The sequence below is a fragment of the Sapajus apella genome, unplaced genomic scaffold, assembly GCF_009761245.1.
Source record: "Sapajus apella isolate SASKATOON/1434 unplaced genomic scaffold, GSC_monkey_1.0 scaffold97, whole genome shotgun sequence".
Lineage (NCBI taxonomy): Eukaryota > Metazoa > Chordata > Mammalia > Primates > Cebidae > Sapajus > Sapajus apella.
The window spans coordinates 2,953,427-2,977,741 of record NW_022437037.1 but is presented as its reverse complement, the minus strand read 5'-3'; the positions used below and the strand labels follow the sequence as shown (position 1 = coordinate 2,977,741).

Here is a 24,315-nt window from a genome sequence, read left to right as displayed (position 1 = left end):
GGAGGGAGGGAGGGAGGGAGGAAAGGAGGGAGGGAGAGTGGGAGGGAGGGAGGAAGGAAGGGAAGGAGGGAGGGAAGAGGAGAATGGAAGAAAGAGAGTAAGGGAGAGAAGGAAGGAGGAAAGGAGAGAGGATGGAAGGAGGGAAGGAAGGGAGGAAGGAAGAAAAGAAGGAAGGGAAAGAGGGAGAAAAGGGGGGGAGGGGATGGGAGAAGATCATGATATGATGTCTAGCACAAAGCAGGAACTCAATAAACATCTGTCAAATGAATGACTTGCTGTGGGGCCTGGGGCTGGTTTCTGTCCTCCCTGGATCCTTGTACCCAGCTTCTACTCAGTAAGGGTGGTTTTGGGGCTGCGGCAGCCACAGCCAGGGGCAGGCAGGCACCTCTGCTCCGTGTTAAAGAGGGCAAAGATGTGCTTGCTCGACATGAAGCCCTTCTCCACGTCCCGCAGCTTGAGGTTGTCCACAGACAGCATGTATTTCTTCTCTTTCTCCTGTGGGTGGAGAAATGGGTGAGGTTGGCACTGTTCTCTGCCACACCTCACTCCCCAAGAGTCCCCCTGACTGGCCTGGGGCTTCTGAGCATCGGCCCCTCCCACTGTGAAGGTGTGGCTGGCTAAAAGCCTGGCCATGGGACCAGAGGCCTGCTGGGCACTGCTGGCCCAGGGGGCTCACAAGGGGTGGCGAGGCTGACAGTGGCTCCCACAATCCCTCCCCAGGCAAGTCTTGGATCCAAGCCAGGCCGGCCCCAGGCAGGGACCACACTCGGGCCTCTCTCGCCCCCGGCCTGGCCGCCTCTGACTTCATTTCCTGACTGCAGAGAGCGGCAAGGGGGGCCATCAGCCCCGGCGGCTTCAAAGGGCCGGCTCAGCCCACTCCCCCGAGCGCCCCATGTGTTAGCAATCAGGCAGCCAGCACAAGCCTGGAGATGCTGTGCCTGTGTGTGCAACATGTGTATAGCTGTGTGTTTGTGCCAACACTTGCAGGCCCAAGTACATATCCTATGACCTATTGTGAGTGTGTGCACATGTATATCTCGGGGGTGCTCAGCATGAACCACTTAGTGCATATCAATGTGGATTGTGCACACTCTGTGGATGTGTGTGGCAATTATGCAGCCTACATGTTTGCACAACCATGCTGGTAGGACGTACACTGGGGTACACATCTTACCTGTACACCGTGGTGCAATGGGCTGTCTGGGAGGAGTTATGTATATCTGTGCACAGGCGTGTGGGGCGCTAGGTCCATGTGTGTGCTCAGTGTGGGCACATGTGTATGCAGGCTGCTGTGTCCCAGAGGAGAGGTTGATGGATCTGGGGAGGAGGGACCCCAGGATGGGGCTCTGGGAGATGGGAGGGGTTTTTGTCACCCATGCCTTACTTGCTCACGGGGGTCATCTGTGTGGGCCTCGGGGTCTCAGAGGGCTTGGGCCAGAGCCTTGCCTAGGATCTCAGGTGGGGGGCCGGGTTTAGGGGGACCTTGCTCCTCCATCCTGGCGTCATCCTGCCCACCCCTCTCTTCCCCCCATGCCCCCCCCCCGGGCTCATGCAGCCACATAAAGCCCTCTTTATGCCAGGCGGGTGGCCGGGAGCCCCAGAGGGCGGCTGGGGGAGGAGAGGAGGAAGTTGCACACAGGGCCAGGGAACATCTGGAACCGTTCGAGGGAGGCCCTACCGCCACCCGCCCTGCGCTTCGGGGTTGGACACTAGGTAGGAGCGGCCTCCTCCCCCCACCCCTCCCTTCCTGCCGGCCGGCCCCCTCCTCAGGCCCCTCCTTCCCAGCCCCAGCTCCCGCTCACCCCTGCCACGTCAAAGGAGGCAGAAGGGGAGTTGGGAGCAGAGCAGGGACCACGGACTGGCTGGTCTGGGGCTGGGGGGACACGGGCTGGGGTTGCGGGGTTCTCGGATCTCCAGGGGATGGGGCTGAAGCGCCCACCGGATGGACAGACACTGCTGCCTGGATGGACCAGAGGACACCTCCACTCCGTCTACCCAGTGTTTAGACTATCTGTTCAGGACTCCCAAATTGTACAGTAGTCTGCACATTGGTTAGGCTGGGCTGGGTTAGACCCTCGGCGCCGCTGCCACTGGAGAGCTGGACTGACCCCTGCCCGCCATCCCAGAGCCGGAGCCTGGAGCCAGGGGGTTGGGGGCACAGGGCGGGCTGGGAGGAGGCACAGAGGGATGGGGGAGCCACCCTGCTATGGGACTGGTGTGGGGTGGCGGTAATGGGGGAAGGGTGGCCGAGGACGACTGAAAGGATTGGGGGTCAATGGGGACTGGGGATGTGGGCAGCTGCTGGTCTGCCTGAAGAGCCTCCCTCACCCCAAAACCCAAGGGCTGGCGGCTGGGTGGAGGAGAACAGACCACTCTCCCACCAGCCTGGACCACCTCCATATCCCCAGTGGTCCTAGTGCAAAGATCCACTCACATTCAACACACACGCACCTTGACACTCACAGCCCCAGAACTCAGACACACACATGAGCACACCTACACTTTCAATCTCACATCCATGTCCCAAACACACACACAAGTTCATGCACACACATCCACACACACCCTCACGACTAGAACGCTCCCCCATCCTCACATCCCAAAGACATACACAGATTCTCAAACACCCCCCACACACACCCTCCCTCCTCGAGCCCCTTCCCCCCACACACCTGCATTTCCACCCCGAGCACAGCGACATGTGCCCAGAGTCACTCCACAGGCACACAGATTTTCCCCCGACACAAATGCAGACCGCATATTCCAAACACCTAGATGCTATACCCCAATCACACTCCTAAAAAAAACACCCACACACCAGACCCACAAGCCAGCTACACACACACACACACACACACACGCACGCACACACACACCATCTCCCAGCACCCACTGCCCACAGCCTGCTCCCACCTCCCCACATACGATTTTCAGAGCCATTTTCACACACCACTAAACTCAGATATACACAAAAGCTCAAGAAAGACCTACAGGCTGAGGCACAAGGACAGAGGACCCCCTCAGTTACACTCGCTCCTCCCCCACAGTGTCACCGGTCTCAGGCCCCCGGCCCCGGGCCCCCGGTCACACAGTCTCCCTGGCCCTGTGTAAGGAGCCTCAACATGGGAGACCAAACCCATGGGGGCATCTAGGGACCCTGCAGAGTGACCTGCAGGAAGCCGCCCCCACCCGCACCCCCCACCACACACTCCCTCCCTTCCAGGGGCCCCCATGTTGGGGGAGGCCGGGGTTGGGGTAATGAGGTCCAGATGGCTTGGCGCCCCCAACAGTGACGACAGAGGCCCCTCCCAAGGTGGAGAGTTGGGGCGCCTGCCCGGGACAAACTTGGAGGAGACAGGGACCTAGGAGGGGGCTCGGAGGCCAAAATCACAGGCCCTACCCAGAGCCCCGCTCCCCCAGTGGGGACACCATAGCCTCCAACAGCCCCCTCAGGAAGAAGAGGGTCCCTTCCCCCACTCCTTGGCCAGCTGGAGCTCATTACCACAAGCCCACCCCCAGCCCTCCCCATTCCCTCTGGTCACCTCTGGAATCCAGATGTGAAAGCCAAATAGACTCATTCTTAAAGGAGACCAGCAGCAGGAGAAGGAAGTGGCAGGGGCTTCTGTGTGCCCTTGTGGGCGGGGAGGGGGTCTGTGTGGTGGCTCGGCAGGGCCCCCACACTCCTTGGCCCTCAGCCTGGAGGCACCTGGGCATTTCCCTTGGGCTGCAGGGGTCTAGGGGCCTGGGGTGCAGGGGTTAACGCGGTGTCTGGCAGCTGGACTCAAATGTGTCATGGGTCTGTGGGGGCCACAGAGGAGGCGGCACGCCCTGCAGCGGGAAAACAGGAAGGCCGCTGGGCCGCAGGGTCAGGAAGGGGCACCCAGGGCCCCTGCCCACCCTCCCCAGGGCGCTTAGCCCAGACTCCTCAGTCCTGCCAACTACCTTCTCCTTTCAACCTAGGTGAGAGGGCGCCTCCCCAGGGAACCCCCAGGGTCACCCTTGCATCCCAACTCCACCCATGGATCTTTTTTTGAGATGGAGTCTCCCTCTGTTGTTCAGGCTGGAGTGCGATGGCTCAATCTCGGCTCATTGCAACCTCTGCCTCCCAGGTTCAAGCCATTCTCCTGTCTCAGCCTCCCTGGTAGCTAGGATTACAGGCACCCACCAACACATCAGGCTAATTTTTGTATTTTTAGTAGAGATGGGGTTTCACCATGTTGGCCAGGCTGATCTTGAACTCCTGACCTCAGGTAACCCACCTGCCTCGGCCTTCCAAAGTGCTGGGATTACAGGCATGAGCCACTGCGCCCGGCCTGCCCAGGGATCTTTGACGAGACATCTTAAAACCCTGTTCCATGGTCCAGCCCACTCCAAGCCTGTGGGAGGGTCTGAGCCTGACCCTGGCCACCAGCCCAGCCCCATGATGATCACTGGCCCTTGACTCACCTCATCATCCTTGTACCAGGACAGATTCTCAGCGGTCAGCACAAACCAGTACTCCTTAGAGCCCCCTTTCATGATGCCAATATTGTTGATAGTCAGCCAGCCCTTGCGGATGACCTGGAGGGTGATGGGGCAGAAGGTAAGTGGCAGGGCCTGAGCCTCCCTGTGGGGGATGTGGTAGGCAAAGAGAGGCATTTGAAAGCCCGCCCATCCCCCAGCTCTCAGAGGCCTGGCCAGTCAGGGAGGCTGGAGGCCAGACCTGCCTTGGTTTAAATCACTAGTGAATAGAGTGGAAGACAGAGGAAGGCAGAGATCAGCTCAAGATAAAGAGCCTCTGACAGGCAGACCTGGCCAAGTAAGGGACTGGAGGCCTGGGTAGGGGATGAGCTCCCTGTCACTAAGAGTATGCAAGCAGTTTATGTGGCCAATTGGGCAAGCATCTGTTCTGAGATGTGTTTCTGACTTTACACATACTGCTGCTGCCTCTGCCTAGAAAGCACTTCTCCTTCCTTACTCAGCCTTTGGGTATCAGCTCAGAATTTACATTCTCAGGCCAGACCTTCCTGGCCCCCAGTATAGATCAGGATTCCCATAATAATCTTTGATCACTCCCTGAAGTCAACTTCTATAACAATGACTTCAATTTTTTTTTTTTTTTTTTGAGTCTTGTTCTGTCACCAGGCTGGAGTACAGTGGCACGATCTCAGCTCATTGCAACCTCTGACTCCCTGGTTCAAGCAATTCTCCTGCCTCAGCCTCCTGAGTAGCTGGGATTACAGGCACGTGCCACCATGTCCAGCTACTTTTTGTATTTTTAGTAGAGACAGGGTTTCACCATGTTGGCCAGGATGGTCTCGATCTCCTGACCTCGTGATCCACCTACCTCGACCTCCCAAAGTACTGGGATTATAGATGTGAGCCCCCGCGCCCGGCCATGACTTTGATTTTTAACTAACTTCTCTGCATGGGTGTGTGTTATTATCTGTTGATGCAGCCTCCCCTGCTAAATTGTGAACCCTCTTGGTCACTAGTACATCCCAGCACCCTGCAGAGGGCTTGGCAGACAGGAAGTGATTGATATGTATTTGTGGTATGAATAAATGAATGCTATGCTAGTAGGATTCTAAGAGTCTTTGGCTCCAGGCCCCCAGGGGCAGGGACTGATCCGTGAAGTGCCCAGAGTAACAGGCTAAGGTCCCTTTTCATAGCAGGAAGCAGCTGTCCCCAGGAAGTCCACAGCCATGGCCATAGTCCATGGCCTGTGGTTCTACTTCAAGGGCAGGGTCACTGGCCAGGCACTGGTCATGAGTCAGACCGAGAGGATAAGGGAGCTGCTTCTGCTTCCTCCTGGACCCTGACCTCCCCACCTACTTCTCTGAGCATCCAGAGAAGACCCAAGGAGGCCTGGGGCTGGTGGCAAAGCTCTCTGGAGCCAGGTTTGCTTCTGGAGCCCTCCTTATGCCTCTCTGGCTTCCTTGAGAACCTTGCTGGGAACCCAAGCTGCACAGCCCAGCAGCAGCTAAGCTGAGGGGAGACCACAGCTGCCTCGCTCACCCCTTCCTGATCAGGCGAGGATCCCCACAGCGTCTTGTCACCGTCTTTGGAATTGAGTCCACTCTGTGTCCTGGGATGTGACCAGCAGGTCTCACCACCTGTTCCCCACCCTGACTTGTAGCCTTTGTCCTCCTCTTGGCCACCCCCAGCCCTGAACTCCTGCCTGCTTATCCTAAGCCCCCTCTGGAGCCTCGCACCAGGGACCTCCTGCTCCCCCAACTCCCACCACGCATGGAGCTCTTAGGGGCCTTGGCTGGGCCCTACCAGCAGGCCCAGGTCTCCGTGTTCTGTCCCGGGGCCAGCACTGTGTAGGTACCAGCTAGTTTTGGCTGAACTGAATTGTCCTGATCCTACATTCATTCCTGCCTTCATTCTATTGAACACCTACTGCGCGCCAGGCTCTGGGCTTGAGCTGGGGATTTAATAATAAACAGGACAGACTCAGCTCTCCCCTTATGGGGCCTGGGAAGGAAACAGACATTAAGCCAATAATCACATAAACACCTAGAGTCTTACAAAGAAACTACAGCCTCTGGAACCTATGGACAGAAAAGCTGAGGACCCTCGGGCTCATGTGTACAACTGGGGTTGAGCAAGCGCTCCTGCCGAGGCAGGGTTCTGCGGACATCTGAGCACCGACAGCAGGAAGCCAGGTGAGCAGCGACTCGTCTCTTCACTTCTCATTCATCTCTTCATTCAAGTCCGGACGCGATGGCTGTCAGCCTCTTAAAAACATGTCTCACTCATGCGCATTTATCCATCCAAGAGACGTTTAAGGAGCACCTTAAACATGCCAGGCCCAGCCTTCTCACCCACCCAGCCCCACACGGTCTAGCTCTGCCTGAAGTAGGTGCTTGGCTCGTGCACAAGGATGGACGGGTGAATGCGGCTGTGTGTGTCGCTGGGCCTGCTTCTGGCCTGAGGGCAGGTATGAAACGCCAGGGGCTGGTACGTACAAGCAGCTTCAGCCAAAGGGTACCCTCCTACCCACTGCAGATCCCCACGGCCGACAGCCCCTCCTCCCCCTGCTACACAAGCCGAGAGCCCCAGTCCCGGTACTCACCAGAATCTCATCCTGCAAACAGGTGACCATAGCAACCACGAGAGGCATCGGGGAGAGAGGAGAGAGGGTTACTGAGGCAGAGCGGGAGGCTCGTGGATGGCAGCTGACAGTTCCCTGGCCCCTGTGGGACCCTTCCCCTCAGAGGAGGGGGCTCTCGGAGTCTGGCATCCGTCCGGCACCCTCCATCCCTTGGGCTGGGGTGCTGGGGGCCACTCACCTGGTTCCCTGAAGTTTTCTTCTTGTTCATCTGGCTGCTCCTCTGCTGAGCACTAATGGGAGGGAGGGGAAGAGTCTCAGAACTTCTCCTCTCAAGAGACCCAGCTCTACTGCCCACTGCTCGGTGAGCACAGGACCCTGAGGGTTAACCTAGCAGACTTGGGCTCCATACACACATACATACACATACACATACACATACACATACACATACCACACACCCACACCCCCACACCCACACCCACACCCACACCCACACCCACACCCACACACACACACACCCACACCCACACACACACACACGTGTCACCTTCTTTGCCCAGGGAGTACTCACTTTTTGCCCAGGGGGAGCACTCACTTGGCAAAGCCTATGAAGTCCTCATGGTTGGTGTTCATGTAAGCCAGCTCAATATCAATGAGAAGCATGACCTTCAAGGATACACAGGTTGGTGGGCAAGCGGAAAAGACACCACAAAGTTTTAAAACGCAGGGCAAGCTGGGAGAAAAACACTTGCAGCACACATAGAAGGTTAGCGTCCATAATAAATACAGCTCCTACCACCAGTGAAACACAAAAGCCGGGTGTGGTGGCTCACACCTGGAATCCCAGCACTTTGGGAGGTGGAAGCGGGAGGACTGCTTGAGCCTAAGAGTTCAAGACCAGTCTGGGCAACATAGGGAGACCTGTCTCTACCAAAAAATACGAAAGTTAGCGAGGTGTGGCGGCATGCGCCTGTAGTCCCAGCTACTTGGGAGGCTGAGGTGGGAGGACTGATTGAGCCCAGGAAGTTGAGCTTTCAGTGAGCTAAGATTGCACCACTGCACTCCAGCCTCAAAGACAGAGCAAAACCCTGAAAGAAAAGAAGGGAAAAGAAAAGAGAAGGGAAGAGAAGAGAAGAGGAAAGAAGAAAAAAAATCACAAATCAAAATATATGTTATTTTGTCAAAGAATATGATGAACAATTCATAGAAGAAATGCATACAACCAGCATGGAAATGTAAAAAGTGCTTACCCTCATTAATAACGAAATGTAGGTTAAAATAATGTGGATTTGAAAATGATCAGTGTGGCACAAGTGTTGGGAGGTTAGCTCTCTTTCCTATTGTTGGTGGAAGTGTAAATTAGTATCACCTTCTCAGAGGGCAGTTTGGCAATATTTAACAACATTAAAATGCACAGGGCTGGATGTGGTGGGGCACGCCTGTAATCCTAGCACTTTGGGAGGCTGAGGCAGGAGGCTCACTTGAGCCTAGGAATTCAAGACCAACCTGGGCAACATGGAGAAACCCTGTCTACAAAAAATAGAAAAATTACCCAGGTGTAGTGGCATATGCCTGCGGATCCGGCTACTCAGGAGGCTGAGGTGGGAGGATCGCTTGAGCCCAGGAAGGCAGAGGTTGCAGTGAGCCGTAATGGCACCACTGTACTCCAGCCTGGATGTCAGAGCATCCTATCATCTCAAACAAACAAACAAACAAACAAATAACGCACATTCACTTCCAGAATTATATCTCACAGATAAATTCATCAAGTGAGCAAAGATACATGAGCCAGAGTACTCAAAGTAGTACAGTTTGTAACAGAGAAACACTGGGAGCAAGCCAGTGGCCCTCAGAGGGTGAAATAGATTGTGATACTCTCTAGACAAAAAAGCACCCTGCAGCTGTTCAAAAGAACAAGGTCTGGTGGGGCGGGGTGGCTAATGCCTATAATCCCAGCACCTTGGGAGGCTGAGGCAGGCAGATGGTTTGAGGTCACGAGTTCAAGACCGTGCTGGCCAAAATGGTGAAACCCTGCCTCTACAAAAATACAAAAATTAGCCAGGCATGGTGGTGTGCACCTGTGGTCACAGCTACTTGGGAGGTTGAGGCAGGAGAATGGCTTGAACCTGGGAGGCGGAGGTTGCAGTGAGTCAAGATCGAGCCACCGCACTTCAGCCTGGGCAACTGAGCGAGACTCCATCTCAAAAAAAAAAAAAAAAAAAAAGCAAGGACAATGTGTAGGTTCCAGCCTGGGAAGAGCCTTGCAAATGATTAACCGTGAACAGATTTGGAATTGAGTAGTGATGAGAATGACTTTCCAAATGGGATAAAGACTGCCAGGTTCAGACCCAAGCCCCACGGCTTTCTGTGAGTTTGGGGCCTGTCCTCACTGAGCCTCAAAGTCCACAAACGTAGCATTTCTGCCTCTTAGAACTGGTGAAGACACAGGAGATGAGATACTCAACAGATGTTAGCTATCAGGATTATCTTCTGGGGAAAAAGGCAAGGCACACAGCAGGCTTGTGATTTAGGATAAAGATGGAATTTGGATTGTGTCTGTGTGTGTGTGTGTGCGCGCGTGCGTGTGCGCATATGACTGTAAGGTGACACAGTAAACCGTTTTGCTTTTTGGGGTATTACTGATGCACAGTCTTACTGTGTTACCCATGCTGGAATGCAGTGGCATGATCACAGCTCACTGCAGCCTCCACTTCCTGGGCTCAAGCGATCCTCCCACCTCAGCCTCCCATGTAGCTAGGACTTTGGGTGCATGCCGACTCGCCTAGCTAGTTTTTAAAATTTTTTGTAGAGACGGGGTCGGTCTTGCCATGTTGCCCTGGCTGGTCTCAAGCTACTGGGCTCATGTAATCCTCCCACCTAGGCCTCCCAAATTGCTGGGATTACAGGTATGAGCCACTGTGTGGAGCCCCAAACTGTTACTAATGGTTATTTTTTGGGAGGAACTGGGGGTGGCGAAGAGTGAATGGAGGGCTATCTCCTTGTAATTTAACCACTTCTATACCGATTGAATGTTTTATTTATTACTTTTGTAATTAAAAAGCAATCAATAAGACTTTAAAAATACGACATCGATAACAAAAACATGAATGAATGCAGATGGCATCATCATGGAGAGACGTTTGAAAACAGGAAATGGGAAATGGGAGCCAGAGGGGACTACAACAGATAGGCGGGGGCGTGGCAGACATGGACCAGGAAGGAGGACTAGCCTCTGAGCTCCGTGAGGCCCACGATGGGCTCTGCTCACGTCAGAGCATCCTATCTCAAACAAACAAACAAACAAATAATGCACAGATTCACTTCCAGAATTATACCTTACAGATAAATTCATCAAGTGAGCAAAGATACACGAGCCAGAGTACTCAAAGTAGTACAGTGTTTGTAATAGAGAAACACTGGGAGCAAGCCAGTGGCCATCAGAGGGTGAAATGCTCAGAGGCAGCATTCAGGGGCTATGTTTATGATGGAAGTAAGGAATGAATGAATGAATAGTTGATGAACAATGACATAAAGGTCGGGGTGGCTATGAGGGGTAGAATGTGACCCAGAGAAACAGCAAATAGAAAGGCCCAAAGAGAGGACCAGAAGGTAGACTGCCAGAAAGTGAAGAAAGTCAGGCCGGGCGCGGTGGCTCAGGCTTATAATCCCAGCACTTTGGGAGGACGAGGCGGGTGGATCACAAGGTCAAGAGATCGAGACCATCCTGGTCAACAAGGTGAAGCCCCATCTCTACTAAAAATACAAAAATTAGCTGGGCATGATGGTGCGTGCCTGTAGTCCCAGCTACTCTGGAGGCTGAGGCAGGAGAATTGCTTGAACCCAGGAGGTGGAGGTTGCGGTGAGTGGAGATCACGCCATTGCACTCCAGCCTGGGTAACAAGAGCGAAACTCTGACTCAAAAAAAAAAAAGTCAGACTAGGCCAGGCGGGGTGGCTCATGCCTGTAATCCCAGCACTTTGGGAGGCTGAGGCAGATCATTTGAGTCCAGAAGTTTGAGACCATCCTGGGCACCATAGTGAGACCCCCGTGTCTGCAAAAAATTTTAAAATTAGCCAGGCATAGTGGCATGTATCTGTAGCCCCAGCTCCTTGGGAGGCTAAGGTCAGAGGATCGATTGAGCCTGGGCGGTTGAGGCTACAGTGAACCATGATCATGCCACTGCACTCCAGCCTAGCAGGGGCGACAGAGCGGGACTCTGTCTCCAAAAAAATAAGCATAGAACTACCCTATGCCCGAGCACTGCCCCTTCTAGGTGTATACCCCCAAGGGTTGAAAGTGGGGACTCAGATATTTGTACGCTCATCTTCATAGCAGCATGATTCACAATGGCCAAAAGGCAGAAACAACCCACATGAATAAACAAAGTGTGGTCCATCCTTACAAAGGAATATTATTCAACACTTAAAAGAAAGGAGCTTTTAACACATGCTACAATACGGATAACCCTGGAAGATATTATGCTAAGTGACAGATGCTGTATGACTCCACTTACATGAGGTCCCTAGAAAAGTCAAATTCATAGAGACAGGCCGGGTGCAGTAGCTCACGCCTGTAATCCCAACGCTTTGGAAGGCCGAGGCGGGTGGATCACTTGAGGTCAGGAGTTCGATACCAACCGGGCCAACATGGTAAAACCTCGCCTCTACTGAAAATGCAAAAATTACCCAGGCATGGTGGTGCACACCTGTATCCCAGCTACTCGGGAGGCTGAGACAAAGAATCACTTGAACCCAGGAGGCGGAGGATGTAGTAACTGAGATCATGCCGCTGCACTCCAGCCTGGGCGAAAGAGTGAGACTCTATCTCAAAAAAAGGAAAAAAGAGTTCTGTGGCTGGATGTTGGTAAGGGCTGTATGACAATGCAAATGTACTTAGTGACGCTGAACTGTGCACTTAAACATGGCTAAAGTGGTACAGTTAATGTTATGTGTATTTCACTACAGTAAAAAAGAGAGAGAAGCAGAGTTAGTATGAGAGAGAGGAAGACTGAGATAAAAGAGGCAGAAGGAAGGAAGCGACTCCAGGCCGGGGAGTGGAAGGCGAGGGCGGGCCGCGTGCTGCGGGGCTCACCTGCTCCTTGGTGCGGCCCTCACGCTCCCGGATGTGGGTGGTCACGATGCGCTCCATCTCCTCCCGCAGCCGTGGGTACTGCTGGAGCTGGGGAAGGGTGGGAGGGCAGAAAGCCACGTACACAGAGGGCATGGGCAGGGAGCACCCACACCCCATGAGTCCAGGGATCCGCGGCGCAGGGTGGGAGGCACACACAGAACGCCCACGACGCGGGGAAGACCGGGGATCCCAGGACGCTGATGGCACCAAGTCACGACCACCTCTTTCCCCCAAGTGTGGATTCCAATTGGCGATTCAAGGGTCTTCCTGGTTCCAGGCCCTCTTCACTGGCCTACCTGGGCTACTTCAGGGGACAGGGGTGGTTCCCATGGGAGAAAGGCTGTGGGAACCAGCCTGCCCCGCAGACTGGTTAGGTCGCGGCCTCTGGGGACCATGAGCTCCCAAGGTGTTCCCTCATCCTCAGGGCTACCCCGTGCCTTCCTAAAGGCGTGGAGGGACAGCTAGATGGGGAATCGGGCAGAGGGCAGTCTCCGGATTCCCATCCAGGAGGAATCGGGGGAGGACAGGGCCTAAGGTGCCAGCTGGCCTCCTGAGTCAGGCTGGGGACAGGCAATGCTCCTTGTCAGAGCCAGGGAGGGGGTTCAGGGGAAAACCAGCAGTCACACCAGAGGACATGCAGGAACCACAGGCAAAAGCATGCGAGGCCTGGGGGACATGCGAGGCGGGGGCTAGCAGCATGAGCAGTACCCCGCGGGGCCTGGCTGGGCCCTGGCCCTCTTGGTGGAATCCACCCAGCTCTGTCTCCTTTGCATGCCCCTGCCTGGCACCACCATCCCCAGCCACATCTGTGTGGCTCTGGCCAGCCCCACTGTCTCAACCCAACTCCCTAGGGGTAGGAGCCCAGCAGCACCCCTTTCCCCCCTGGTTCTTATTAAGGGAGGCTGGAGGGGAAGTTGCTCCAAGTCCGTTCCCCTCTGCCTGTGAATCGTGCCCTCAGCTCATTTGGGCTCTGGACACAGCCCAGGTGATTCACTGGACTATGAGGTTCTGTTGCACTTCCGCTCCTCCAGAGAGCCTGCCCCAACTGCCCAAGAGCTGAATTAGTGGCCTTGCTAGTCCCACTCCACCTCCTCCAATCAACTGGATTGCAACTGCCCCCAAGGCAGGACTGGGGCAGGGCCAGGCCCATGGACAGTGCTGGAAGAGGGCATGTTGGAGAATGAGGGAATGAATGAAGGATGGATGCCAGGGTGAGTGGCACAGGGTCCTCTGCCCTCTGAACCATGATCAGCTCTTCCAGGGGAGGAGACTCAATGTGCCTCTGACAGTGGGAGCCTACCCCCAGAGGCTCTGGTCCTGCGGGCCCACCCTCCCCACTCGGTGGCCACCTGGGGCCCAGGCAGCATGAGGGGACAAAACTGGGAGTGCTCCTCATCCCCTTTCCTGTGGCTGGGTCAGGCCCTTCAGGTGGGTCCCCCAATGGGGGAAGAGGCCTAGGGACTGGTGTGCCTAAGTCACAGGTGGTGATCCTGAGGGCAGGATGGAGGCCAAGGAGGTTTGAGGAGGGGGCATCGGGAGAGGCAGGAGGATGGGGAGAAAGCAGTGCCCTAGATGTCGACCCAGGATGCCGACACGAGGGATGCCCACATCCTACCCATCATCCCGTGGCTGTGCCAAGGGTGTGGCTAATGTGGCCAAGCTCAGGAGACTTGGGGGAGAAGCAGCCTGAGACCAGGGGCTTTAAAACAGTGGCTAGAGGGACCCTGTGGACTCCACTGCTCCTGAGGCTCAGGGAAGGGTTCCCACTCTTTGCAGTGTCCAAGTCTGGGCAGAGATTTGGGACTGGGTCACTGCTACCAGGCCTCTTCTGAGGTGGTCCCAAGTGCTCCCTCCCAGTGCAGAGTTTAGAGGATCGGGGAGAAGGAGGGAGGAGGAAGGAGCAGTTTGCCAAAGAGCATGACCAATTTTCCCACTAACCGCCTGGATGTCACATTTCTCAAGTTTTCCACGTGTCACCCATGGCAGGGCAGCCTCCGCCCCTTTGAGAAGTTCTGTTCCCTTTGAGCATCTTTTTCCATTCTGGCTGCCTCTGAGCATTTCCAGCACATTTTGCCAGCTTTTCAAAAGGTTCCCCTCTCAGTCCTTGGCTGAGGGGGCAGTCAGCCTGGAGCCCAATGGGTTAGCGGTCAGGGACACAGCCCCTGGAGTCATTTGGCCCTGGGTTCAAAGCTAGCCACTGTCTGCTGACTCTCCTTAGAAAAGTGACCAGACTGCTCTGAGCCTCAGTTTCTCCATGTGGAAAATGGGGTAGTAATGGCCCCTTCCCTCCTAGGATTGTTGAGAGGACTGAGCAACACACCCAGTGCCCAACATTAAACTCTAGATTTCACTCAGAGATGGCAACTCTAATCCCAGCAGTGCTAGGAGTAATGAGAGTTCCCTTATGAACACTTATTAAACCTCTGGCAGAAGTGGCTTGCCAAACTTAGAAAACTTGAGGGGAGGGGAAATATATATACAAAGATGGGTGACTTTTGCCTACAAAGAAAATAATTATGATCCACTAAACAAATCAAAAGGCAAAAGTATCATTTTCCTCTTTTTAGGCCAAAGCTTTCCGTTTCAAATATTTGTTGATCATTTTTTTCTGCTCCCAAAAATCACAGACGGCAGGGCGCAGTGGCTCACGCCTGTAATTACAGCACTTTGGGAGGCCAAGGAGGGTGGATCACTTGAGGTCAGGAGATTTAGACCAGCCTGACCAACATGGTGAAATCCCATCTCTACTAAAAATACAAAAATTAGCCAGGCGTAATGGCACATGCCTTTACTCCCAGCTACTCAGGAGGCTGAGGCACGAGAATTGCTTGAACCCAGGAGGCAGAGATTGCAGTGAGCTGAGATTGTGCCACTGCACTCCAGCCTAGGTGACAGAGCAAGACACTGTTTCAAAAAGAAAAAGAAAAAAAAATCACACAGACTCACTTTAAAATATTAAAGCATGACTAAAATTTGTGAAGTGGGCCGGGCACAGCGGTTCACACGTGTAATCCCAGGATTTTGGGAGGCCAAGGTGGGTGGTTGACCTGAGGTCAGGAGTTTAGACCAGACTGGCCAACATGGTGAGACTCTGTCTCTACGAAAAATACAAAAAATTAGCTGGGTGTGGTGGCGGGCACCTGTAATCCCAGCTACTTGGGAGGCTGAGGCAGGAGAATTGCTTGAACCCGGGTGGCAGAGGTTGCAGTGAGCCCAGATCGTGCCATTACACACCAGCCTGGGCAACAAGAGCAAAATTCTGTCTCAAAATAATAATAATAATAGTAATAATAATAGGGCCGGGCGCGGCGGCTCACGCCTGTAATCCCAGCACTTTGGGAGGCCGAGGTGGGCAGATCATGGTCAAGAGATCGAGACCATCCTGGCCAACATGGTAAAACCCCTTCTGTACTAAAAATACAAAAAAATTAGTTGGGCATAGTGGCCCCCACCTGTAGTCCCAGCTACTCGGGAGGCTGAGGCAGGAGAATCGCTTGAACCGGGGAGGCAGAGGTTGCAGTGAGCCGAGATCGCACCACTGCACCACTCCAGCCTACGGAACAGAGCGAGATTCCATCTCAAAAATGAAATAAAATAAATAAATAAATAAACAAAATTTGTGAAGTGAAAGAGTCCTATGGTGAATACGCCTTTGGGATTTTATCCTTCACATACGGTATTTTTTCTCCAAAATACCATACATTCTTTTCTGAAACCCGCTTTGTTTTTCTCCCCCTACAGTACACCATGGGGGGACAAGTAAATCCCATCTTTTCTTGAGATGGAGTCTCACTCTGTCACCCAGGCTGTCGCGAGCTCAGCTCACTGCAACCTCTGCCTTCCGGGTTCAAGTGATTCTCCTGCCTCAGCCTCCTGAGTAGCTGGGATTACAGGCATGCACCACCACGCCTGGCTAATTTTTGTATTTTTAGTAGAGGTGGGGTTTTACCATGTTAGCCAGGCTGGTCTCAAACTCCTGACCTCAGGTGATCCACCTACCTCGGCCTCCCAAGGTGCTGGGATTACAGGCATGAGCCACCACACCTGGCCAACCTTGTTTTTTTTGTTTTAAGACAGGCTTTTGTTCTGTCTTCCGGGCTGGAGTGCAGTGGTATGATCATAGTCACAGCTCACTGCAGCCTTGACCTCCCAGGCCCAAGCAATCCTCCCATCTCAGCCACCTGAGTAGCTGGGACTTCAGGCATGTGCCACCATGCCCAGCTAAGTTTTTGCAGCGACAGGGTCATACAGTGTTGCCCAGGCTGGTCTCTAACTTCTTTTTTATTTTAGAGACAAGAATAAAATAACCCAGGAGTGCAGTGGTGCAACTGAACTCCTGGGTTCAAGCCATCCTCCTGCCTCAGTCTCCCAACTAGCAAGGACTGCAGGTGCACACTGCCACGCTTGGCTAATTTGAAAAAAAAATTTGTAGAGATGGGGTTTTGCTGTGTTGCCCAAGCTGGTCTCAAACTTCTGGCATCAAGCAATCCTCCTCTTCAGCTTTCCAAAGTGCTGGGATTATAGGTGTGAGCTGTGGCACCCAGCCTATATAAACATTCTTAATGGGTGCATAATATTCTATTGAATAGATTTTTCACAGTTTACTTAACCATTTTCCTATTGGTGAGCATTTAGATAACCTCTAGTTTTTCAATACTCTAAATAGCCTGACAATGAATATCTCTGTGGACCGAGTTTTGCTTTTCTTTCTCTAGAATTGTTTCCTTAGGATAGATTCCTAGAAGGTTGATTACTAGACATAAACATTTAAAAACCATGAAACACTTTGACTGTCATTCCAAAAGGGAAGCAATAATTATGGTAAAATTTGGAAACAACCCAAAAGTCCATCAAGAAGGGACTGATGCCAGGCGGTGGCTCTTGCCTGTAATCCCAGCACTTTGGGAGGCCAAGCGGGGGTAGATCACTTGAGGTCAGGAGTTCGAGACCAGCGTGGCCAACATGGTGAAACCCTGTCTTTACTAAAAATACAAAAATTAGCTGGGCGTGGTGGTGGATGCCTGTAATCCCAGCTACTCAGGAGGCTGAGGCAGAAGAATTGCTTGAACCTGGGAGGCGGAGGTTGCAGTGAGCTAAGATTGTGCCACTGCACTCTAGTCTGGGAGACAGAATGAGACTTCACAAAAAAAAAAAAAAAAAAAAAATTAGCTGAGCATGGTGGCGTGCTCCTGTAATCCTACCTATTTGGGAGGCTGAGGCAGAAGGATTGCTTGAACCCAGAAGGCGGAGGATGCAGTGAGCTGAGATGGCACCACTGCACTCCAGCCTGGGCAACAATAGTGAAACTCTGTCTCAAAAACACCCAAAAAAACAAAAAAATTAGCTGGGTGTGGTGATGCGTGCTTGTAGTCCCAGCTACTTGGGAGGCTGAGTGGGGAGGATCGCTTGATTTGGCTTGAGCCCAGTTTGAGGCTGCAGTGAGCTATAATGGTGCCACTGCACTCCACACTGGGTAACAGAGCAAAACTCTGTCTCTAAAAAAGAAAGAAAGAGGCCGGGCACGGTGGCTCAAGCCTGTAATCCCAGCACTTCGGGAGGCCGAGGCGGGTGGATCACGAGGTCAAGAGATCGAGACCATCCTGGTCAACATGGTGAAACCCCGTCTCTACTAAAAATACAAAAAGTTAGCTGGGCATGGTGGTGCGTGCCTGTAATCCCAGCTACTCAGGAGTCTGAGGCAGGAGAATTGCCTGAGCCCAGGAGGCGGAGGTTGCGGTGAGCCGAGATTGCGCCATTGCACTCCAGCCTGGGTAACAGAGCAAAACTCTGTCTCTAAAAAAGAAAGAAAGAAACAATGGGATAAGTACTACAGATACATCCATAAAGACGTTCATTGCAGCACCGTTTGTGAAGGCAAAGAAAATGCAAAATGTTGAAACTTAAATGCCCATCAAGAGGACACTGAACATATAAGTCATGCCACATTTCTGCAGTGGCCTACAACTCAGCAGTTAAAGGGCATAAGACCGGCGGGGTGCGGTGGCTCACACCTGTAATCCCAGCTCTTTGGGAGGCCGAGGCAGGCGGATCACGAGGTCCAGAGTTCAAGAGCAGTCTGGCCAACGTGGCAAAACCCCATCTCTACTAAAAATACAAAAATTAGCCGGGTGTGGTGGTGCATGCTTGTGATGCCAGCCACGTGGGAGGCTGAGGCAGGAGAATCGCTTGAACCCAAGAGGTGGAGGTTGCAGTGAGTCAAGATGGCGCCACTGCACTCCTGTGTGGGCTAGAGAGCAAGATTCCATCCAAAAAAAAAAAAAGGACTGGAGATGATTGATGCTTACTTGAAACCTGATACTAAGGTGGATGTGCCTCCACCCACCGGCATAGGGAAGTCCTGCAGACACAGGTGAGGCTGGGCTACGCCCAGCACCTCTGATTCAGCCTGCGGCAGAAGCACCTGCAGGCAATTCTCCTGCACGCCTCTGGAAGGAACTGTTTTAGACAACCTGGCTAAAAATCCTCAAAATGCCCAAAAGCAGACAAATAGGAAAAAGGCATCTAAAAAGTTACAGACAACTCAAAAGAGGCTGCCCCTGTCTATCACGCATGGATTATTGTAAAGTGAGTCATCCAATGTGCTTTCAGGCAAATTGGTTTTGAGGAACTAGGACAGTTCCCCCTGCCCAGGAGGCCCGGTCTCAGACCCCTTCCTCTGACCTTCCTAAATCTGCATCACAATGTGCTTCTCCTTTCTGAGACTCTGTTCTGCCATCTGCAAAATGGGAATAACAACACTACCCACTTCTTAGGGTGGTTGAGAGGACTGAGTCATATAGTAAGGGCAAGCACTTAGCCCATGCTTGGCAGATAGTAGGTGCTCAGTAAACAGCTGCCATCTCCTTCATCACTGGCATTCTCATTGATGCAAAGGTGCCACCAAGGATGCTTGGGTTGGAGTAGTCTTCTGGCAGGGATGGGGGTAAGTACTCAGGGTTAGAAACTGGCGGGAAACACTAGGGCTGGGTCCCTGTGGGTAGCCGTGAGGACTGCTCAGCAGATCTTTCTGCCCACAGGAGGCCATGACCACAAGGAATGGACGGCCAGGTCCAGCCCCGCCCAGGCGGCCGTCATACCTTTTCGCTACACTTTCTGATGGTGGCTGTGAGCTCACTGACTACCATATCCACACACTTGATACTGGGCTCTTTGAGCTTCTGCACCTGCTTTTTCACTGTGGCTTCAAAAGCGAGGTCAGGTGTGAAGAGGCCCGTCCTGCACCCGGGGAGGAGGTGGGGACAGGAGGAGGAGCAGCCGCGGGTGGGGAGGAGAAGTGGGTGAAAGCCAAGCAGGGACAGGAATCCAGGGGTGGAGAGGATGGCACGGGCATGGGGAAGAGAGAGAGACACCGACACAGATAAAGAGAGAGAGAGAACAGAAGACAATGTGAGCGTGGGACTGGCCCTCCCTCACCACCCGGGTCGGCACCTCCCAGGTGCTGCCAAGCATCCCCTGGGCTCCGTGGGTATGGCCAGGGATAAGAGGGACCAAGCCCCTGCTCTGTACAAGACCCCTACTGAGTTCAGATGCTCGCCCCAGGGATGCTCCCCTGCTCCTCAGCCTCACTGAGGCTGCCTGCTTTCTCCCAGTGCCATGTTTGTCCACAGCCTTGGGTTCTCCTAAGGAGCTGACCCAGGCCAGGACAAGGCCAGGACCTCATCCACCCATCCTGTTTAATTCTAGGCTTCCCAGTGCCCTGGAATTTGCTTCACCCTGACTCCAAAGCTCAGCACCATTCCCTATCTCTAGGGTTGCCACATCCAGCTGCCCAGGCCATGCACTGCACAACGCCAGGGGGCTCCACTCCCATAAACCATGGTGCAGAGGCTGCCTCCTGGGGTTGCAGCACAGCACCCTGACCTCCATTCTCCAGCTCCCTGCTCTAGTCCTGCCCCTCCCTTTCTCTTCAAGGGGCATTCCTTGCCTCTCCTCCACAGGGGTTTGGTGGAACCAAAAGACAGAAAGAGAGGAGGAAAGACAGAAAGAGTGGAGGTGGAGATAGAGAGGGGCTGGGGCAGCAGTGGGGAGGAAAGGAAGGGAGGCTGGAAGGTGGAATCGAGGAGCACTGGACTTGGGAGTCCAGAGCCGTGGCTTCAAGCACTAGCTTTGCCACCTCCTGGTGACTGTGACCTCGGGCAAACTTGATCTCCTAGAGCTTCAGTGTTTGTGCTGTGAAATGGGCACTGTCCTCCCTGCCCTGCCTCCCTGCATGGTTTTGTGAGGCCCAGATGGTGGGGCAGATGGGAGAAGGGCTCTGTTTCTGGACGGCCAGATGTGGATGGAAGGGAGGGAGAGGCTCTGCGTGAGGGTCCTGAGTGAGGGTGAGGTGAGGATGGGGAGCATGAAGGACAGTGGGGAGCCAGGGTTCCTGCTAGTCCTGGTCCTCAGCACCCCTCTGGCCACCCAGACACACCAAGCAGTGCCCAAGAAGGCCCTGCACTTCACCTGTCTCCATGGCCTCGGTTTCTCCAGACCCCTACCTGGAGCTCCCAAAGATGACGCCTCTGAGGGCAAGGAGGGGGCTCAGGGTCCCCTCAAGCCCTATTCTCTGAGCTGGGGGAGCTCCTGGTGGGCTCTTGGGGTAAACAGCCAGCCATCATCCCCATCTCACCCGTGTCCAATCCCTGGGTCCCCAGGCCTGGGAGCCAGGGATGGGTGAGGCCCCCTCAGAGGCACATTCTCTCCTGGTCATTGGCGGCCTGCCTCCCCACCCCGCTGAGGTCTGTACATGCTACCGAGGAGGCAGGTGGGGATGTGGGGAAGGAGCGCCTGGCAGCGGTGCAGGGCAGGGCAGAGGCGGTGGGGGCTGGCCCGGCCGCCGGGTTACCTTCTTGGTGCACTGTCTAACGGTGCTGATTAGCTCCGAGATAACCATGTCCACACACTTGAGACACGGTTCTCGGATCTTCTTCACCTGCTTTTTCACAATGGTCTCAAAGGCCATGTCTGGGGTAAACAGCCCCGTTCTGAACGCCCGGAGCGGGAGAAGGGCACAGTGTCACAGGCCAGTGCCGGCCAGGAGGGCCAGGCCAAGGCCCCTCCCCACACCCATGAACTCTGCCCGAGGGGCCCTTGACTACTCCTCTCTGGGCCTCAGTGTCCCCGGCTGTAAAATGGGAGGGAGGGGTTCTAATGAAGGGCTTTTAATTGAGGCTCTTTGGGGCCAGAGGAGGTGGTGGAGAGGACTACGTATCTGATGTAGAAGTCCTGCTTCCTCGTAAGGGTTTGTGCATACGGAAAGTTCTATGGCCAGAAATGGCTTGAAAATTGCCAAACTGGGGTCTCCATAAGAGCCTTTCCAGAGAATAAAGTGTTTTGTTTTGTTTTTGAGACCGAGTTTGTTCTTGTCGCCCAGGCTGGACTGCAATGGTGCAATCTCAGCTGGCCGCAACCTCTGCTGCCTGGGTTCAAGCGATTCTCCTACCTCAGCCTCTCAAGTAGCTGGGATTACAGGCATGCACCACCACACCCGGGTTTTTTTGTAGAGACGGGGTTTATCCATGTTGGTCAGGCTAGTCTCCAACTCCGGACCTCAGGTGATCTGCTTGCCTTGGCCTCCCAAGGTGCTGGGATTATAGGTGTGAGCCAACACGCCCGGCCAAGTGTTTTGTTTTAAGACTAGGGGAGCGATCTCTTTTCTGTGAATTGGCCAGTGCAGTTATCAGGAAGTAAATTCTAAGCCAAACCTTGGCAATGAGGCTGCATGAGAGCAGGGGCACTGGGTCTTGTTCACTGCCTGGCATGTGGTAGGTGCTTTAAATTTTCCTGCCCAGTGGATTTGCTGGATGAACACCGTGTAGGTCTAGGTCCCTGAAGGGGATCTAAGCTTTTAAGGAACGGAGTCCACCTCCCAATCCCGTTTCCTGCTCCACGGGTTGCCTGGAAGCAGGGCGGTCGGGTGGAATGGGGCTGACTCTGGGCTAATGTGAATACAGGAGGGCCTGGAGGGTTTCGAAGTCCCAGGTCATCATAAAATGACAGAGCCTCATACCTTGATGCTCCACCGCAGGGCCTACCTCGTGGTTTGGGCATCTTTGCCTGGTCACCCGGGTGGCATTGAGGGAGGTATCTCACTCTGGGGATGGGCCCAGCCGCAGGGGGTACTTCCCTGGCCACCTGCACCCTGGGCTGTGCCCGATTGGCCCAGCAAGTGACAGTAGGTGGGATGACCCCAGTCCACCTCCCCAAGCTGCAGCCTGTCACGCAGGGAGCCAGAAAGTGGGGGTCGAGAGGACTGGGGACCAGAGCTCTCAGTCCTTCCTGAGGGAGGCCCACTTCATCACTCCCTCCGCCTCTGTCCCAGCCCCCCTGCTTCTGGGGTTCAGCACCCCCCCAGGCCCCAATACATGCCTAATGCCATGGATATTCTTGATGGCGTAGCTGATCTCCTTTCGGAGTTCCTTCTCATCAAACTCCATCTGTGTAGAAAAGCAGAGAAAAGGCTGGTCAGGGCCTGTCCTGCTACCTGAGAGGTCAAGCCAGGGCCCACCCCACACCCAGGGCTGGGTATCAAGGCCTCTGGAGTAGGGGTCAGCAAAAGCACACGAAGAGAGTCCTGAGTGAGGGTGGCGGGAGTCCTAAGCCATGTCCTCAGGGCTGCCTGACCTACCTTGACCAGCTCAAAGGGGAAGCGCTCGTGGAAGATTCGGTTAATGCGGGCTCCCCCCGACAGTTCATAGGTGTCGATCTGATCTCCTGAGCCCTCAATGCGCTTCTCAAAGTCTACGGCGAACTGCTGGACCATCCTGGGGGGAAAGTGGTGTGGCCTCAGGGGGCGGGAGCAGCCCAGCGAAGGGAGCTCCGGGAGAGCCCCATGCTGAGAGGCTGGGGGCAGGGATTCAGTGATGGGAGTAGGAGCTGGGGGAGCCTCACTGCAGCAGGGCCTTGGTCTTGCGTGCGGGGTCATCAGGACGGAAGTTCTTGTATTCCTCCACCTCCTTCTCGATGGACAGCAGCTGGCTCTGCAGCTTGTTCCGCAGCCCCGGCAATGTGTCCCGGATGTGGTTCGTCAGTTGCTGGGGGTGGGGGTGAGGAAAGGGTTAAGGACAGACGGTCACAGGGCCAGGCAGGAACTTGGATGCAGGGGGAACTGTGTGAACGTGGTGAAGTGGAGAGCTATGGAGGGCAGCCCTGCCACTGCGACCCGGGCCACTGGCAGGAAAGTCGGTTCATAGAAGGAGCTTGCAGAGGCGTATTAGTTGAATTAATGAGTGCATAATTTTCAATAAAACCAGAAATCTGGATTTGTATTTGAAATTTCCTGACTTTCAACCAATTTAATATTTTTATTTTTGTTTATTTTTTCTTTTTTTTGAGACAGAGTTTCACTCTTGTCACCCAGGCTGCAATGCAACGGTGCGATCTCGGCTTATTGCAACCTGCAACCTCAGCCTCCTGGGTTCAAGGTGGTTCAGGCATGCACCACCATACCCAGCTAATTTTTTGCGTTTTTGGTAGAGACAAGGTTTTGCCATGTTGGCCAAGCTGGTCGAATTTTTGGCCTCAAGTGACCCACCCGCCTTGGCCTCCCAAAGTGGTGGGATTACAGGCAGGAGCCACTGGACCCAGCCCAATTTAATATTTTTAGACGTGCATCTAGGGCAGGGGTAGCCAGAGGACTGCCCCCTGCACCCTCTGTTTAAAGCCTCCTTTAAGGTCACTCTCAAGCTCTGGCACTCATTCTCACTAGGTGCCCCCACACCGTATCTCCCTGAGCCATCATGACTCTGTGAAACAAGTCTGATCACCCATTGTTTCCATTTTACACACGCAGAAATAGAGGCTCAGAGGTTGGGCATGGTGGCTCACACCTGTAATCCCAGCACTTTGGGAGGCCAAGATGGGCAGATCACTTGAGGTCAGGAGTTTGAGATCAGCCTGGCTAACATAGTGAAACCCTGTCTCTATTAAGAATACAAAAATTAGCTGGGCGTGGTGGTGTGTGCCTGTAATCCCAGCTACTTTGGAGGCTGAGGCAGAAGATTCACTTGAACCCAGGAGGTGGAGGTTGCAGTGAGCCAAGATGGGGCCATTGTACTACATCCTGGGCAACAGAGGGAGACTTCATCTAAAAAAGACAGAAAGAAAGAAGGAAAGAGAAAGAAGGAAGGAAGGAGGGAGGCAGG

The 24,315-nt window shown here is 54.0% G+C and overlaps 1 protein-coding gene across 17 annotated transcripts in view; it reads right to left on the bottom strand.

Moving 5' to 3' along the window:
• The window catches only part of DNM1 (dynamin 1), a 51,397-nt gene that overhangs the window by 8,224 nt on the left and 18,858 nt on the right, over positions 1 to 24,315 (bottom strand). For 12 of the 17 annotated variants that reach the window (XR_004262387.1, XR_004262390.1, XR_004262388.1 and 9 more), the window contains exons 7-16: positions 23,063 to 23,205; positions 22,800 to 22,935; positions 22,541 to 22,608; positions 19,267 to 19,405; positions 12,131 to 12,217; positions 7,635 to 7,705; positions 7,278 to 7,329; positions 7,061 to 7,072; positions 4,447 to 4,560; positions 386 to 495 (exon numbers count right to left, since the gene is read on the bottom strand). Coding sequence is in view for 13 of the 17 variants with exons in the window: in XM_032257419.1 (XP_032113310.1) it covers positions 386 to 495; positions 4,447 to 4,560; positions 7,061 to 7,072; positions 7,278 to 7,329; positions 7,635 to 7,705; positions 12,131 to 12,217; positions 19,267 to 19,405; positions 22,541 to 22,608; positions 22,800 to 22,935; positions 23,063 to 23,205 (932 nt within the window). In the remaining 4 variants the exon portion in view is untranslated. Of the gene's footprint in view, positions 1 to 385; positions 496 to 4,446; positions 4,561 to 7,060; positions 7,073 to 7,277; positions 7,330 to 7,634; positions 7,706 to 12,130; positions 12,218 to 19,266; positions 19,406 to 21,017; positions 21,157 to 22,540; positions 22,609 to 22,799; positions 22,936 to 23,062; positions 23,206 to 24,315 lie in introns of all 17 variants that reach the window. The other 5 variants (XM_032257422.1, XM_032257421.1, XM_032257418.1 and 2 more) reach the window with 1 other exon arrangement.